General features: G+C 43.3%; 1 protein-coding gene across 2 annotated transcripts in view; it reads right to left on the bottom strand.

The window, feature by feature from the left end:
* LOC107224198 overlaps positions 1-15,123 on the bottom strand; it is a 78,186-nt gene extending 63,063 nt beyond the window's left edge. For both annotated transcript variants that reach the window (XM_046738913.1, XM_015664166.2), the window contains exon 1: positions 14,059-15,123. In XM_046738913.1, coding sequence (XP_046594869.1) covers positions 14,059-14,113 — 55 coding nt within the window. In that variant the 5' untranslated portion in view covers positions 14,114-15,123. The remainder of the gene's footprint in view (positions 1-14,058) is intronic.
* Positions 15,124-19,382: the final 4,259 nt, after the last annotated feature.

Here is a 19,382-nt window from a genome sequence, read left to right as displayed (position 1 = left end):
TCTGCAATCCAAACAATTTCCCACTTTGTTTTACCTTTATTTCGCAAGCTCGTATTTACGATCGACGGCAAGTTTTTGATACTCCGGGACTTAAGTGCAGGATACAAGGTGCACACATAACCTGATTGAATTTTAGACGTCAGCGGCTCATATAGTAGCTGATAGAGGAAATCAACGAGGCGCGGCGAGTGCTCCTCCCAAACGATCCTTGCTCGAGAGCTCCTGCCCAGCGATCGCTCAAGATAATTAATTACCCGAAGCCTTTCACACGCCATACGGTATAATATGAGATTCGAGGTGTAGAGCCGGACGGGCGGAGAGGCAGTCAGGCGTGGGCGAGGCGCGAAAGATCCATTCATTACTACAGGAGTAACTGGCTGTTTCGGGCGCACAGCATCGCCCGCTGGCAAACGATGCGACTCCGATAAGCGTAGATTAGTCGCACATTCCCCCTCTCAAAAACAAAAGATGTAAAAAAAAAAGGTGGAAAGACTAAATATAAAACATATTTGCCGGCTGTCGTACATGCGGATTATCGTAATACACGGAAATCTCACAATCAGTGTACCTATTCACGCACAATCGGTACAAAAATATTGCGCGATGAGTTTGTTTCTCCTCATCTTTGATCTCTCCGTGACGTTGGCATCGTATTACGAATATAAAAACTGAGCAAGATCGGAATCGGTTCCTGATTCAGCCGTGCAGCTCACTTCTTGAAGTATCACGCCGATCGGAGTTCGTTCGGTTGGCCGTAGTTGAGAATACGAAGGAGGACCCCCTGTTGGCGCCGTCGCTTAAACACTCCTCGATCAAGCTCGGGAAACGATCTATGGGATCCATCGGTGCCCCGGAGTCCCCTTACCGAGATATCTTACCAGTCGTATAGCCGCTGCGTGGGCAGTCGCTGTTTGTCTTGCCCTCGACTCCTCGCGGCGCTGCAGATACTCGAGATCGTAACCACCTCGAGCACGCGGACACGCACAGACATGTAGATACTCACATTTGTATCCGAGCTTACACACCTCCGTTGCAAAGCAACACCGCCAGACTCTGTTTGACAGCTGTTGACAGTTGAGCAAGTATCTATTGCTCGCTCTTGTTAACCAGGAAGGCGGCAGCACCCCTCTACCTGGTGCATGCTCACCGTATATCACCGTGAAATTATGACAACCGTAGACGCCATACGATAGGTACACGATACCAGAGAAAATCTGATACCTGGCTAACACAGCGTCCGGAATTAATTCACTGGCTGCGGTCGTTTCGAACAAATGTAATATCATTACCGGATTTGATAGATTCTTGAAAATGCGTTCCTCTCAAATTCCGGTATAAGCGTTGTAGGAGCAGCGGTAGATTTGAACCGCTGAATCGAACCTGAATTCTGAACTCGAGGCTACGAACCATGCAAACTCGTCGACGCGTGGGAGTTTTGATGGATCGCTATTCACGACCTTTTGCACATATATTATACCCGTACCCGTACACGTCTACGCTATCGCACAATGGTAGATTAAATAGCATCGATCGATTCCGATAGTGGCAAGGTTATACATTGATCTGTGTTTCAGGCAGTGGATTTCTACGGCAACATCCCACATGCAGGCTTGGCATATCAACGTTTGATCTTCGGCGCTATAAGAACCTCAATATCCGTCAGTTGGGAATAATGAAGATAATACCGGAAAGTATAAGTGGGTGGTCATTTAAACTCTGCCACTCGTCGCGATCTAAGTAGGCGAGTTGATCGATCAACTCGTTGCATGCATCACTTGGCTTGGGAGAACTCGGTGTAAAAAGAGACCACACGGTACACCTGATTAATTACCGACAATTATTGAAGGTAGGCAGATAAACTCCCTTGCCCGGTCTGTCCCAGATACATATAACATCGATTTACGCAGTTGATACTGCAGAGGAGAACGAGTTTCACCGCGCACTGAACGCTGTTCGAAATCCATCACGTCCAAGGAGAGAGAAAGAGAGAGAGACCAATTGCAACTTGTAAACTTTGGCACCGCGCAGTTCGTGTCTTTTGGATTGGTAATACCTACCATAAGCAAAGCAGCACTGAATACGTGTTACGAAAACGCGATATATCAGTGAACTGATCGCGATGAAAAGTCGATGCAAGTTTCTTGTAAATCAAGAATAGCAAAACTACTTGTCACCAGTTGCACTATCACGGTGAACATGCCGAGCGTCGAAGAAGCCATGCCGATGTTGCACCCCGTCGCTTACGACGCGCGGTGAAGTCGGAGCAGAGCACAAGAGTCAGAGAAGAAGAAGCGGTAGGAGAAGGTGAGGTTGGCCGAGGTGCCCCCGGGGCGGCGGGTCACCCAGATTTCAATCTAGATACAGCATTCCTCAGTTAATTAGTACTGCCTGCCCAGCCAGCGATCTCCATCACTGACTGAACTGCTGTCCAGCCACCACTTCGCTCCTACACGCATGTGCCTAACCCGAGGTTACCTACACCTCGAGGAACGAAGGTGTGCGCCCGTCACCCATAAGACCGCATCGATGATCACGTATGTGTGCAACCTGTCCGTACACGCGTATAGATCAGAGCACGAGTGCAGTTGGCCCGGCGTCGGCGGGTCTTCGAGGCGTCCGGCAATCAACCTTCGATGATGATGCTGCCCGTGCTGCCGTTACGGCAGCCCTCTTCTTGCCTTCTTAGTTAAATGTTTATCCGGTTTATTTTTCATCACTCTTTGTCTTTTTTTATACTGCTTTCTATGCACTTTTTTCTATCCTTTTCATCTCAAGGCCGCTTCCAGGTCTGCTTCTCTTACATGGCACATCGAACAGTAGCCCCGGAGGAGAAATTCCTGCCTGTTGTACTAACCGCGTTCATCGTTTGGCTACGATATTATCACAACCGGAAAAAAACGTCGCAACGATATTGATTCAGTTATGATTTCGTAACTGTAATAATAGCATCTATAGTTTATGAGTTGTGGATTCGTTGTAGCAAATTGATTTCTATTTAAATGCTCAAATTGCGTAGCGACAATTTCTAAAACTTGTTGGAACACTCCAACACCGGAATACTCACCAATAGGTGTCATTGCGGACATATAACATATTTATTACACAAAGCGTTAGGTTTCGAGAAACGTTTAGAAATCGGGTTATCTTCTTGACATAGTGCGCGATCGGCGATGTATCGAAAGTAAATCGACGGATCAGATATAACAGTTCCACAGTTGTACCTATTCATCTTTCTGTGTTACTGGTATATACGCATGTAGGAGTATAAAATAGCGTTAAAGAATCCTTGCTAATTTCAGCCACGAATGGTATTCTGTAAGCTTTACGTATACAACGTGTGCGTGTTTGTGCGTGTGTTTGGATCGTATGGTTACGAGGTGAATTAGAATGATTTACAATGATTAGCTCAGCCATAAATATTCACGCCACCAATAGCGTAAGTAGCGACGGAGCAGGCTAGCCAACATGTACAGGCATGTATGAGTGTACCACATTCGAGGGTCAATTAATTATCGATACAACTTCCGTCAAATTGGCATCGAAACTCAACTAATGGCCGATGAACTTACCCGATATAACACAAGTACAAAACCAGATGCTGCGTGTGACCCACGGCATTAATCACCCCAGTTTGTATCATTTTTGATTACCACTGACGATAAATAATTCCGACCTAGGTCGATAAATTTTACCAATTTTCTGACATTTTTATACATTTCAGATAAAGCCGATTCCTAATGCTCCTAGGTACGTTAGACGCCTGCCCGAAGCGATATCGTGCCTCGAATGTCGAAGAAAGTAATAAATGATAATAACCGAGAACTTGAAGACACTAAATAACGTTTATTAAACGCGATTACCGGGACTTCGTACGGATCGTAATAAGTTTTCGCTTCTTCGATACCAGCAACCAGAGTTAAAATTTCATGTTTTCTCACCGACGCGAGAGCACCCGAGTTAACGATCTCGTTTTATCGCTACGGCCTCTCCGCGTTCATCGCCGATCTCGAATAGCCGGCTATAGGCTGAGAAATGCGTGGCTGAGAAGCGACCCGGTGGTCACCACCTACTCGACTCGGCGATCAATGCCTGCTAATTGAAACGCAATGTCACATGCAGGCCCGCGACGACGCCCCCGGCTAATGAACCAATTGTGAAATGCGTCGTTAATTTGGCCCCGTCGCGTCAGAGTTGTCCGGCTATGCTGTGATTAGACAGAACGGTTCGAAAACAAGTCGGGATAACGATCCTTCCGCTGATAAACAAATTTCTCCAAAATAAAAGTTGACAAGTTATACGCGCACCTACATATTTCACCTTCAGTTACGTGAAAAATTAACAATAATGCGAGAGATTGTTACAAGTAATAATATAAGATCGTTCCTTGAGGATGCAGACCGGGTTGAAATTCGCTAATTGACAGATTCGCGGTGCAAATATCGCCTCCCTGGATAAGCTTGACGGTAAGACCGTTGGGCCCGAATTTTTATTGGTCAAAGGTTGATGCCGCTCTATAGTGCAGTAAGAAAGTAAAGTCGACCGCACTGTCGCGGGCTGAGCTAATTATACCCGACAACTTCTTTCGTGCAATTCTGCAGCCCTCGTGCAGTAATAAACGTTAAAGTAACTGTTCAAATATTTCCCTCTTTACGATCCTCGAGACGTGTATATGCATGTAAGGGAATTATCTTCAACAGAATTACCGTTTGCGGTGGTTCCGGATTTTTGCCGCAAGAAGAAAAATCGGTCAATCCGATACTTTTAAATCGTGCATTTTTACACGTACACCCAGAGAAAGCTATTCACTCTTTCGATAAAATCGATTCATAGCTTTATTTTCTGGAATTCTTTTTTCCACTCAGAATCGATTTGTAGCCAGCATTATGGACTAATAAGCACCTCGTAAACTCAAGAATAACATCCAGGAAATTTCCCTAAAGAGTACAAATGATTCGAAAAGCTTTTGAGAACACATTTAAAATACTGGTCGAGAAGCCAGATATTGAGCTTAAAAAAAAAGTATTTGGAGCCGGAAGGGATTACGAATAATGGGCGCAGTTGATAATGGCTGAAATTGCCGAACGAACAAATTGACCATGGTATTTGTTTATCCATTTGTTTGTACGATGTTGACCCGACAAGAAATAACTGCATGTCGTAATTCGGTGCAGAGCACGTATTATTGTCAGCAAATTACCACCGAATAATAGCTCGGGGCTACGACGTGGCGGCGAACGGAATCTGTCTTATGGTTTTTCTTTAGCCGGTGGTGTGCAGCAGACTCAAATATCCCTGAGTCAGAACGGCGGTGACTCAGGTGTGTCCACGTTTTAACGAAAGCGGTCAATGGAGTTTTTCTTCGCGTAGCATAAAGTCGATTAAAAAATAATAGAATTCAGCCTCGTGTTCTGGATCGAAACGGGGCCCGTTGCATAATGCCTTGACAAATTACCGGAGGATGCTGAGAGGTGAAACGATTCGTGATGAACGATTAGCGAGCAAGGATTGAAAATTCGGCAAGTATAATAATTTTCGTTCATGCGAGAATCGCAACAATTCCAATATTAATCGGCAGGCTTCGGGTTTATATACCTGCAAGCCGGAAGATCGAAGGTTAATCAAAAGAGTCCAGTGCCGCGACTAACGTTCTTGCACCTCTTTATTGCACCATCTTTCACACTCATGGATGCACTGAAAGGCCGGGCTTCAGCACTCACCTCGGTGGTTGAGTAGAACTCACAATCGGCGTTAAGTGGCTCCAAACGGCTCTACTAGACGGAGTGAAGTTCACGATGTGTAAAGAGAAATAGGAACGAGACGAAGTAGAAAAGAAAAAACAAATCTCTGACAAACCAAAATGCGTGGATATTTTTTCAAACCTTTTATTTTCGACGTGGGACTTTTTTTACGACCAACGGAAGGTCCGCAAGAATAACGGAACTGACTTGAAAGAGTTACACCTGACCATGTCGCTAAGTTCATATCGCTAGGATTTTGGATTTTTATAACGCTTTGGCTATTTCGAAAGGATAAGAAGGCGCTGATTCTGATGTACGAAATCTGGCTTGGAGAATAAAGAGAAATAAATATCGAACGAGAAAAACTGAACACATGGAGAGATTGACGGAGGACGAGCAGGAGTTTGTTAAAGACTGTCACGTTTCGGGGTTTTTCTACATCATCACCACAGGCACATCAAATTGAAGGTGGAAAAAATGTGTAAGATTGAATTCGAAAGAGTTTGCTGCCCTGAAAATCTACCAACGATCTATGCGTGTCGAAATAGACGATAAGTACCATCTTTGTTATGGGTTACGTAACCTCGTGAAGGATTTCGGACCTGCGAACCCAAGTGCAACCTGATACAGGTTGTAGGCGGAGAATGATGTCGAATGCTTGGGTTAATATAATACAAGGGACTAGGTGGTTCGAAAAATAACGGACAGACGTTGTTCTTGAGTCGGTAAAAAAAAAAAAAAAAGAAAGGCTAAGAAAAAAAAATCAACGAACACTTCGATTGCATGAAAATGTGCGAATTTCAATAAAATTTACCGTTCACCGCCCATTTCGAGGTGGTACATACGTGTAAACTTGTACAGGATAACGGAGGAAAAAAAAATGCCAACGTTCACACACAGATTATTTCCAGCAGCAGAGTACTGGATGGTGGTGGGATTACGGTACTTAGATACACAGGGATAATGTAAGTTGGAACTTGGTTGGGAACGTTTTCTCTGATCGGGCATGGAAGCTGAGCGTTAGGTGAGTTGTCAACCAGTAGAGAGCCGGGTGCGGTTCACTCGGGGAGGCAATACAGCCGCGCTCGTATTCCCAGGACGTAGCATTAACCGTGGAATCATCCTGAAATATGGGGAGATAAAAACAGCAGGCTACGAGGAGGAGGAGGAGGAAGAGGAGGAAAGCCGCGGTCTTCTCTTCCTCCCTGGCAGCAGCACCCTGCAGTTGCAGTCAGGTCAGGTTACACGCTTCGGCGGCGAGTGTCATCCTCGCGACTTAACAAGCAACTAACCTTCGCCCGACCAATCGCCTCTCCTTACTTGAAAAAGACGTTAATATCCTCATCCCGTTTCGCGCATGCCATCGTCAAAGGTGCACTGGTTGACTTTCCACTTTCCGAATCCCCAGGATAAGTGAAGTAAGATAGTTTACGATACTTTTGAAAGAAAGATGATTCATCAAAGGTAGATTTTATCGACGTCTCTAAGTGATCTTTCCGCGATGCGTTTCGATTGGTCTGTATCAATGATTTTTCAAAACACCAAAAACGTTCAAAGTGTCTAAACCGTGAGAAAGGATAACCCCGTTTACAGGTATTAAAGCGAACAGAGCGTCCCTGTTGTTCACTGGAAATAATTCCAACGGTCCATTCGCGCCCATACAAAAAATGTTGGATTTCATTTTATGTTCGAGGGTGCAGCGATGGATTCAATTGCCGTCCGATGTTAACAACACAACGCATAGTGTAATGAGATTCGAATTCCACAACCGACTCGCTAAGAATTATGCATATTGGGAACTCCGGTACAGTCTTAAATACAATTAGGCGTATTAGGAAGTTGAAGGGCCGCGTAAGAGCGTTCCAAGGGTCGTAGACGTCCTTAAGAAAGTGTCGAGTTGAAATAATGGCTGAAAACACGTCTATATCAACCCAGAGATCTCCATCGCCTCATTTTCACGATCGTCCCCGTCCTTTCTCGTCCATGGGAGCCTCTTTCGCTCCTCTCGCAGCCCACCCCCCCACCCCCCCACCCCCCCACCCCCCCGCTTCACATAAGACGATCCTCGTAAACTCGCCGTTTTACCGCATCTCCAGGCATATTTACAGCATTTAAACATATTTACGGTGCACCCTTCTTGATTTTCACTCACATATTTCTCTCCTTCCCTCCCTCCAGAGTCTAAATTAAGTCACGCTTGAGGCGGGCTGCGGCCGTCCTCTCGCAAATTCTCAATTTCTCGCTTTTCCAGTATCCGATGAAAATCACGCCTCGCGCCGTATCTCTATCTCTTTTACATTCTCAGCCCTACGTTGAATAGCGTTGAGAATATTCGACGTCCCTAGGAATGGGGAAAAACTAAACAAAGCGTGGGCGTGTTCCGAGTCGTCGTGGTACACAAAACGAAATACAAGATAAGTAAAAATAGTGTTTGAATTTACGTACAGGAAGTTGACTGGACAACAAAGGGTTTTTAGAGACCGGCTGCGGGGGCTGAGGCAAACGCCTTCGGGCTATTTGGTATTCGAAAGGGACGCTCAAGCCAGACGTCATACCAACACGGTGCCAAGTGCCGGTCATCGTGGGATGCAGACGTCGTCGGTGACATCTAAATATGCGGAGACTCAAGTACCTCGCACTTACCGTCGCTTCACGCTACTTGCCGATAAGAAAGATTAAGCAATTTCTACTATCGACAGTGTCAAAAAAAAAAAATGCAAGGTTGCAAGTTGACAAGTTGATCTGATTCCTAATCGCCAAGGTTTCCGCATTTGCGAAAAAGGTGCTTTCAAAATATAAACGGCGGAAACGGCTATGCAGTTTTCTCTGGACAGAGTTCCTTTGGAGAAACGACACATTTTTCATATCGTGAGAGAGGGAGAGACATAGAGAGAGAGAGAAGCTACCGCATGATCAATTTGGAAGCGAACCACCTGAACAGCCGAATGATTCGGGATGAATGGTCGGTCACTGCATAGTGAATACATACATCTGTTTGGTATCATTACCGACTGGCTCGACGCGTCCGTAAAAATACAGCCACTCATCCGTGACGTAAAGTTGAAAATATATTTTTCCCACAATTCCATACCAAACAGGTGGTTTTAAGAATTCGAGTCTACAGTACATATATAAACCATTAAGCTGAGGGATTACGTGAGTTGAAAGGAGAATATTGAGGTGTATTTAGGGGGTCGGTGAAAGAAGACGCTTAGACAAACCCTCGCCAAAGTAAACGAAGGTATAATTTACCAGCTTTTTTCGAACTTTCCCTATTTCTTTTCTCTAGAGATCCCACTCTCTTTCTCTTTCTCTTTCTCTCTCTGGCTCTCTCACACTCTGTCTTTTCTGTCACTCTCGAACTACCGAGGACTAGTGAACGACAAGATTTCCGAGCGATAAAATTGGCAGCTCCAACCATAGCGCCTTGAAATTCGCAGAGAAAGTTAAGCTTGCACATCGTTTGTGAAAAAAATGAATTCGATCCAAATTTCTTGGCTAAAAAATTAACCCTAGAATACAAACACAAGCGACATGAAATACCTACACTTACGAGTCCATTAATAACACGAGACTGAGAATCAAAATTTAATAAAATACCGAACTGAATTTTTCTAATTCCAAAAACTTGAAAATGTTGGGCTGGAAATTTTGGCTGCCAGCTTCAGCTTCGTTCAATAACCGATAGCTTCGATCGAGTTTTGAAACATCCTGATTTTCGCACTACCGCCATTCTTCGACTCCCCAAGCCGTGTGGCCAAGCGAGTGTGACGTTAATCTTTGATGAAACGGTCAAACCTATCGATCGCAGTTACTCAACCGGGTTCACAGATCAATCGTCGAATCGCAAGACTGCGGCTACAATAAGCCGATAACACAATAAGACATTGGCTGAAAAGATTCAAGGATAGTAATCGGTGCGCGTGTAAGCCGCAGCTACCATATCATAATTGTAATCAGCAACCATATCTGCAGTACAATGCAAAGCCCAAGTAGAAGGTACGTTGGGTTCTTGCGTACAACACGTGCAGCATGAGCGGTACAACTGGTAGATACGTTTACACGGGGGTACAAAATAAAGTTTTGACCGACGCCAAAGAGACCAGCGGTTCTTGTACTTGGGCTAATGGACTCGGCTGTAATGCAGTTTGTATCCGCTAACGATCTCTCTTTTTACACACACACACACATACAATGATTAACCCCGTTTGCCCGATCGCCTTTACACTCGACCCTTTCACGATATGACATTTACCGTGATTGCTGAACTAGGATTTGTGGTTTTCTTCAAATACCAAATTTAGCAGGTAATATCTCTTTGTTCGACTTAATTAGCGGTTTCTGGTATACAATAATTTGTCACTTACGTAAGGAGTATAGGTATTGGTTAATTAGTTGGGTCAGCTGTTCGTTTAGCTGACCACAATAGCTCTTAGCGTCACCGAAGGAATATGATTTTTTTTCACAGAGCACCTTTTCATTCGTAGGCTTTACTTCTGTCCGTTCCAAAACCCTCGACACGGGACTCGACGACGCTTAGATTACGGATTTCAAACCTTGGAGGAAAAATCGTATAATCATGCATCGCGGAGTGAGATTCGATGATTAAAAAACCTCTTTCGGCATAAATTTAACAGCTTTTTCGACCTTCGCACAAATCAATTCAAATAGGAAAAAAGTTTCAAAATCCCGAGAAGATAGAAAAAAAAATTGATTATAAGGTTCGATTCAGCGTTAATTGCATGACTGTTAGGACAAAATATGTAACCTGACCTGTAAACCATCTATGAATGAGTAAGTTTCTGTAGAATACTCAACATACTTCGACGATTAGAAATGGACTAGCCGCTGCTGCTACACTAATTCAACTCCTCTGTAAGTCATAGTCCAAAAAGCAGTTGTTGCTGTTGTCCAGGGAAGCCACGCTGTTTGAAACTAATAGCTTCGCTATTATTGCCGAAAATGACTTGCCAGCTTTCGTTTGAGGCCCGGATCGCCGCCGCTATACCGAATGCCGATAGTGATAGACTCGCCCAATTTTCTCAGCATTGGAGGATTCATGCTTGAGGTGATGAATGCGGTTGTCGAAAAATACGTCAAGTTTCATTTTTGCTCCACAGTCGATTAGAACGAAGTCTGAACTTTACCTACCCAAAACCGAAATGAAGGAAAAAAAAAAAAACCACAACAACGAGCAACGTACCTGCAATAGCTGTGCATTCTCTACGATTGCAAATCATTCCGAGACCCATAAAAAAAGCGACACTAGTCTGTCAAATAAATAACGAAACAGTTGATTGGGTTTCTATACACGAATGTCAGCGGCTAACGTTTCTTCAACTCCGTCTCGGTGCCGAACCACCGCAACTCTGTGTAAATTAAGGTGGTTCATTTTTTAACTTTTTTTTTAAAGACGATACTCGAAAATTTGGTAGCAAAGATATTTAGAGATCGCTACCAATTGTTGTAATATTTTTTATTTATTTTTATATGCACGCCTTACGGTATTTTACATGTATAAAGGTGTTTGATTTGAATATCCGAATGTCGAAGCGAGGTCTTTCTTCCGTGTGACTTAACCAGCGCGCAGCGAGTACCTACAGCATTAGGTACGTACATCCGGAGTAAATTATTAATCCGACAGTGGGCCGTGTGCGGTGTTCGGTGAGCACGTCGATCATTACAGACGAAAAGTTTTTAATACGAACCCACGGGGCTAGGCAAACGCGATTGGATTCGCTTTACCGTTTGAAACCAGAGCCAAAAAAGAAACCTTTTACCAGCGGTGAGCGCCGACAAAAAACGTTAATTTATGGCCTGTGTACACTGCATAATTCGACTTTTAGCCGGGGTCAGCGGGAGCCGCGACCTGCAGGCTCCTAGGCAATGCTGGTGTTAATTTCTACACGAGGTTCCCGTGCCTGTATTGGTGCAACGCGCATCGCCCGTAATGTATCGAAAAAAATAGAATCGAGAATAGAACGCCTCGGACCTTAAGGTATTACACGCACCGGCGAACGTAGAGCAAAAAGCAATTTACGATTAAAAACTTTGTACGCAATCAATCATTCGTCATATTCGACGGTACGTAATATCGGTACCTGCGTGTAAATGCCTGACGGCGGCGTACAGCTGCGCTAAAATCATCTCCGTCAACATTATACGTACGCATACATACCTACCTACATTTTCTTTGTCACTGTGTATGTTCTTCGTTCCGTATATATACCCTTCTTACCCGCTTCGTACCAACAAAATTCTACTCCTCTCTCCGTTATTACAATACAATACCGACGGCTTTATCGTCGTCAGGATCTTTTAGTTTTATTTCTATTCGACTGGTTTACTCCCCCCCCTCCCGCGAAATTGAAAACGGTACATTTGATTAGCCAAAGTAAATACACTTTGACGCAAGGGCTATAATACTCGAGATTTTTTAGCGAGCTTTCGAGGACTTTGAGTATAATGAGCGGCGTCCTTTGGAGACTCGAATAATCATATGCGTATGCGTATGTAGGTGTTTTTGTGTGTAGGTATATATTATACTTGTTTATGCCAAGTGTCGGTAATTAAATTTTTTCTCATTTGCTTTCTTCTCAACGGCTGACCGTTTAACCCGCTGTAATGACATTAATTTCCACAAGTAATTGCCGTCATACGCCTGCTACACGCGGATACGATGATAACAGGTGATTGAAACTTCTTGTAACCTAATTAAAATATAATACACTCGCGACAATGTTTCAGTTAATATTCCCCGAGGCTCTGATAAAAAACGTGACGATTTTTTTCTTGGCAGCAGCAGCAGCAGCAGCAAATTACTTGATAGGCCGAGAGCAAACAAGAACGGAAAAAAAAAAAAAACAACAGTCAATTCTCAATCCGGTTATTCGATTATTGCGAATTCTTCTGTAATCTATAATCATCGCGTTCTCGTCGCGAATCTTTATTCTTCTAGCATATACTTGTTTGCTTTGTAAATTTTCAATAGAATTCCAGTGAAATATTTAATTTCTGCTATCATAAAATACGAATTTTATGATTAATTCAAATAATGATTAAGTGCAAAAATAAAAATGCAGCAAAAACCAAACATTGAACGATCGAAAGTTTGTTATTGCTTCAATTATCAATTGAATGTGGTACTTATACACAAACTTTTCAAGTCCGATGTAATATTATACGAAAATAAAATCTATTTGTCTGTTAATGTAAATTAACTAAATCACTTGTAAAAAATATCATTTCGATTGATCATAAATTTAATACAAACACCGGCGTACATGCAAAGGATTAGAATAACCGAGTGAGACGTCGGCTATGAATCGACCGCTGTGGCAGAGAATTCTCGCGGTATTTTTCGATTAGTTCCTAATTTCGTATATTTGAAGGTATAAGAATTAGGAGAAGAGGAAGCACGGTTCTAAGCGTGAAAACTCGTCAATGCGGAGTCCGCGATATACGTTCCGGCTCAGCGAACCGCGCTAGTATTATCTCTCGATTTATAGATCTCCGATCCAGGCCGAGGCTGCAACCTCAAAATCACGCCAGTTTTTTCGGGCAACAAATCACCAAATCGCAACGTCATCACAAAGTTTTCCCAATTAATCAAATTAGCAACCGCTATACGATAAATCGCAGCGAGTTGATTTCTGCAACGGCTTAATTATCATCGGTGTATCGATTTTCCACGCGTGACGGTCAACTAATTGTCGCCACGCAACAAGCAAGAATTATTATTAGGACTTGAAGAATTTCACTGAAAATTGACGAGCTAATTTTTCTCACAAAAATATTATACACATTCAATGGTTACTCTGCACTCTGCAGACGAATATACTATCAGTGACTTAACGAAGGGTTGTATTTGACGACATTGCCTCAAAGACGCGATAATTCTGGTCACTTTGAGATCGAAGGAAACCTTGACAATATTTTGGAAAGATCGAGAAAAGGAATGAGGCTGAATTTATTAAGGTTAACGCAACGAAACATGACGAAAAAAAATCATTATTGCACAATTTTACAACGACTTTGAAGAAGTTGATTTTCAAAAATAAGATTACGTTTTCTCTATCACGATTTACTAAAATTCCAACATTCTCGAAGGTGCGAAATAACGATTTTTCCCAAACACGCATGATCGTTACAGCAACGTTACCGACCTAATCCTCATGAAAAGGAATATACGATTGAAATAGAGAGTCGAGCGAGCGTTTAGAATGAAAGCGCCGTTTCTTTTCGACGACTTAAAATTAGAGGAACATGGGGGAGGGTAAAAAAAAAAAAAAAAAAGCCGAAGGCAAGTAAATCGACTCACCAGTATAGCACCAAGCCGGCCAGACGACGGGGCTCTCGGTGTCGAGCTCCCTCATCCTCTCAACGACCCGCGGACATCGCCACTCCGATCGTCCCGGTGTAACGTTCGTCAAAATGTCCAGTTTGCAAATGTTTACCCGCAGCCTCAGCGTTGAAACAAGGGATGGAGGTAGGCAGGGAGGGGGGATTTCTCTGCGACGATCGATCGATTGATTCCTTCGACGACGATTAGGATTCGTCGCGATAAACCGGGGAGAGAGCGAGAGAGAGAGAGAGAGAGAGAGAGAGAGAGAAAGAGAGAAAGAGAGAGAGAGAGAGGAGACACTTCAGGCCTTAGGGTGAGATCGAGGCGTACGGAGAAAGGGCTTGAAGGCAACGTTCGTCCTTCCGGAGCGTCGTCGACCTTGGCCGATGCACCTGTCGACTTATCCCACGGTTCGAACTGTCACTTAATTAGCTTGGCGACGGTGGCGGCGTTCCGGGTCTGAGGATGGCTAATTCATGGACCCGGCCTAGCCGGTGGGTCCTTTAATTAAGCTCGACGCGTCGTCGTCCTCCGGCGTAAATCCCATGTGACATGCGCTGCACGTGGCGCGGTCAGGCAGGATGGGCGGTGGTTAAAAAAAAATATATCGTTCACTGTTTCACACAGATGCATTGGTGATGATGATAATGAGGATGACGACGGCGAATCGCGGAGGTAATTTTCTCCGACTCGTAAACGTGTCTCTCGATGATAGAATTATTAAGACGGTGATGATAACGGAGTAAAATCACTGTTTCACAAGTAGTAACAGGAGGTACGATATCGGACGCCTTATCGATAACAGCGACATAGAGGGTCGTCGGTTGGTTCGTTCCTCACTCCCTCCTCCTCGTCCTCGCGCGGAGCACACCGGCAATTCCCGTTTCCTTACAGCCGTTATAATTATGACAATTGTAAAATAGACCGCGCGTCTCGGGGATGACGGAAACCCGCGAAATATGCGACACTTGCGATGCGACAGAGGAGATGATCCAGCAGAGCGCAGGTTCGCGCAGCACTTGGTTCGGTGCACCTGCCGCGAGGGTCCGCGTCGGAATGGGAGCGGGGTAACGGGCGGCAGGTAGGCAGGCCCTCGTCCCGCAGGTACAACGGAATTAGGTGGGGGATCGGTCACATGGGGAGTCGCTTCGGCCACACGGAGCTCCGTCTCGCCCTGAAGGAGTAGGAGCACAATCGTCCGCGACGCACGGCCGAACGAACGCTCTATGCCTGTCACTGCGACTCCCTCCCTCCCGCCCTCCGCCGTACTCTTTACGCATACATACCTGCTCGCATTCGGTTCAATCATGTTCCTCTGTCTCACCGTCAACTTTTTTTATCGTTACTTCTATCTCTTCTCTTTCTTCTATCTTTGCTTGCTTTCATCTACGTATTCATCTTTCTAACTTATTGCTAATATCTGTAGTATTCACTTTTACCTACTTTTATCAACTCTCTGTTATACTTTCTCAACTTTGCTTCTAATCTTCTTGTCGGTTTTACGGTATTTTATACCTGTTCACATTTTACGTTTACATCGATGTTCTACACAATGCCCGAGGGGACTTGTCTCAGGGCGAATAAACGTTTCTCCCTTCCTCTCTCTCTCTCTCTCTCTCTCTATTTTACTAATGTAAACTTCTCATTCTGTCGTCATGTTCTACTTTTAAATAATTCAGCTTTTCTCTCTTTCTTCCCGTCTTGTACTTACATTTGTATTTATTTATTTTTCTTCCCTCTTTTTGCAAAACTACTTATTTTCTTTCTATTTTTCTTTTTTATATCGTATTTCACTCAATTATCCACGATATTGTACCTCAACCAAATTGCCTCAGGGCTTAATATTAGGCTACGGCATTAATAAACCCACATATGATTTGATCTGATCTGATCTATCTCTCTTTAGCATCTAGATAAGCTCTGTACAAATATTGCACAATTACGTACTTATTTTAATCAGAAGCACAAAAGGATTCATAGTTTTTTTTTTTTTTTAATTTCCTAACCGATATCAGAATACAAAAACAATTATTTTTCAATAATCTATTCGAGAGAAATTCTGTTATAATTGTCGATAACTGTCTAAACCCTAAAGATTTTTGCCTCACGCTAGCGTGTAGATATAATTTTTACTTTATTATAGCTCGTCGCGATTTTACAATCATATCCCGATATTTCACTCGGAAGTGAGAACAACATTTTTTTGGAATCGCGAATCGCGGTTTTACGCCTATGAAACAAACAAATCCGCGATATAAATCGTGACAATATGTCAAACTCGTGCGGAGAATCACAGCTGTCACGTATGTTGATGTATAATTTATGTGTGCCAGATATAATCGGAATTGACCACTCGTCGAGACACGAACGAAACTCGAGCCGGAGAAGATTCGTATCGTGACATTATAGATTTGCGAACTATAACGAAAAATTCAGTGGCAGACTTTTCGGATCGCAATTTTGCTCATTTAAAATCATGTTCCACTTAAATAATTAGTCACTTTGTTTTTGTTTTTCTATGTATATAAGATTTGAAATTATTAAATAAATTTTATTATGAAAAAAAATAAATAAATAAATGATTAAAAAAAAAGTCATTGAGATGTGAGACTGCCACCTGAATTTCGGACACTCCTAAAGTTTCAAGATATCGATACTTCAGAAAAAATAAATAAATAAATAAATAAAATAAACGTATCGTTTATGCACACCGACGTCGCTGACTTCAACCTCGTTGAAATTCCGTATCCGACGTACTTTTTGTGCTACCGTGAATTGAATTTCTTTAAAAATCCTCGCCATCATCACTCGCAGTGTCGTTAAATTCGTATGATTGAAACTTCGCGTGTAACATGAGTGGCGGTCGAGTGCAGTAATAAGCCGTGAGTGCATTTATCCAGAAAACCGGAGGCCAGCGCACAGTGCCTATACCAACCGGTGGCGTATATCGAGCGTGTATTTATTCCAATGATTTACGACCGCGGTCTGGATAGGCGCGTTCAGGTTCCTGAGGAAGCTCCTGCGAGACAAGGGGCTACAACGTCTTCATGTGCCGCAGCTTCCCTGCGCCCACTTTTTGCTAACGGTACAAATTAATTGCAGAGGATTCAGACAAAAGCGATTTTAACATCGGCGATGATTTATGTCCAGTTCACGCGCCTCGGACGCTCCCGTATTGATAAAATGGATAATTTCCGTGGTTGTTTCTTTTTTTTTTTCTATTTGCATACCGTTCTTACAATAAAACGTGTCAGAAATAATGGGACTCATTTTCACAGTGCACGATTTGAAAATTTTCTAAAAATCGTTCCTGATTAGTACTAGATAAAAAATACGATTGTTGTTTTCAACCTGCCTTTGTAGACGTCGAACCTGCGCTCATTTTGACTTTCGTTCTTCGGTGTAAATTTTTTCTTTTAACTCTCGGCACTGATGCCGGTTTTACGTATCTCAGTGCAAGTCAACCACCATTACATTCTATTCTTCTTCCTTTTCTTTCTCTTCGAATTCTGTTGTAAAATGTGTTTTGAGGAATTGCCATTAGGGCCGAAACGTCCATTCTCATCAAGTTTTTCTTCATTTTAACCCGGCAACAGCTTGAAAAATTTTCAAATTAAATATAAAATTCTCTGAAAGAATTATCACGAGATTTCGGGTCGGATTAATCATTATTATTATTATTGATCAACCAACAATAAATTACAAATGTAAGAAACCTGAAGGAAGTTACAGGAACCTGTGCGTAAGACTGGTGTACTAACAACAAAAAATCAAAATAAATCCTAAAACAACCATGCAACTGAAGAAAAAAAAAAAAAAAAAAAACGACCGTAAACGAATGACATCGAAAATTCACCGATACGCTACCGAGGGTAATAAAATGTGACACGTCGGCTCGTGGAGGCAGCTTTTGCCGGCTACCGGCGGCAGGTTGACTCGGATTCGAAGGCTGTAGCGATATAACGGCAAGAGCTGAGAGGCCGCAAATACGCAGGTATATATCCTCGCCCAACTATTAAACCAGATATCCACCGCGCACTTGTTAAGCGTGTACTCCACACGCGTAGTAACGCCGCGTAGCCACTTAGAGAGAAAGAGTAGGTAGGTACTGGAATGGAAGTGGTGGTCGTGACACGATCCAGCGATGCGTGAGCGCTGGATGGACGGACGATACCTACTTTTCGTTCATTTTATTGCCACATTATTCCTCTTCTTCTTCTTCTTCCTCTTCTGGTCCTTTTCCTCCTCCGTCTTCTTCTTATTCTGCTTCTTCGTAAGGAATTACGTGTTTAAAATTATACGTTTTGAGAGTAGAATCCGGCGCGCGCGCGCCTCGCGAGCTGCCTCGAGTCCATTCCGTTCCCCATGCATATCCATGTAACGTGTGCTTACGTGGGGACACGCGAGTGGGCCGTGATGGCGACGGTAATTAAAATCGTTTTAATCGTCGTACCTATGCAGCTACATTATCGAGGAGAAAATTAACCGCTTCTAACTGCAGCGTCGCGACGACGTGCGGCGAACTGAGCTGTATCCGTTAATCGCGGTGATTAACCTTGCGGCTTTGAAAAAAATCCCAACTCATTCGCCCGCGATAACGAATTGCGCGAATTAACCTTTAAAGTGAAACATGGAGTGTTTCGCGCTCGCGTGATTTCTTGCCATGTGTATATATATTTTGCAAACAAGAAGGCGCGCGGCGTTCTCCCCTCTACGAGAATAAAAAAAACCCCAGACTGTCGGATCTTGGACTAGAAGCCTCGAAGAAGTTGCCTGAATTTTTTCAGAATTTTTGGATCTCTTTAAATGGCGAAAACAACGGCAAGACGCGAAAGATGTCCGCATGTTTCACTTTAATGGTTAAAGGTCAAATCGAACCCTGTGCAAGGTGTTTTCATTGCCGATGAGGTTGTTGAATATCAGCCTGAAGATCACAACTAAAAGCAACAGCTGCAGCAAATTGAATCAATGATCGATGAATTGATCCTAACGGTATATTTTGACGCGAAGACGTTCGGAATTTATCAATCAATATGATGAATTATTGCGCTGCGTTTTAGCCGTTCGGGCAGAAACGATAATACCTACTGTAGACAGTAATTTGGCAATTATTCAAATAGAGTTTGAAACAATTCGCGGCTGTAGTCTTGTTGCAGGTGCAACTTGTTCAATGAGTTTTGTATAACCTAATACCGTTAGCAAAGAATATACCGTTTGCGGGCTTTGCCACTCGTCGAAAATATCTCTAAATAACGGCAGAAGGATCAACACTTGTTAACAACCACCGTGTACTGAAAAAA

Source organism: Neodiprion lecontei, chromosome 4 (assembly GCF_021901455.1).
Source record: "Neodiprion lecontei isolate iyNeoLeco1 chromosome 4, iyNeoLeco1.1, whole genome shotgun sequence".
NCBI classification, from domain to species: domain Eukaryota; kingdom Metazoa; phylum Arthropoda; class Insecta; order Hymenoptera; family Diprionidae; genus Neodiprion; species Neodiprion lecontei.
Note: the sequence above shows the minus strand (reverse complement) of the source record. Positions and strands in the feature narration are given on the sequence as shown.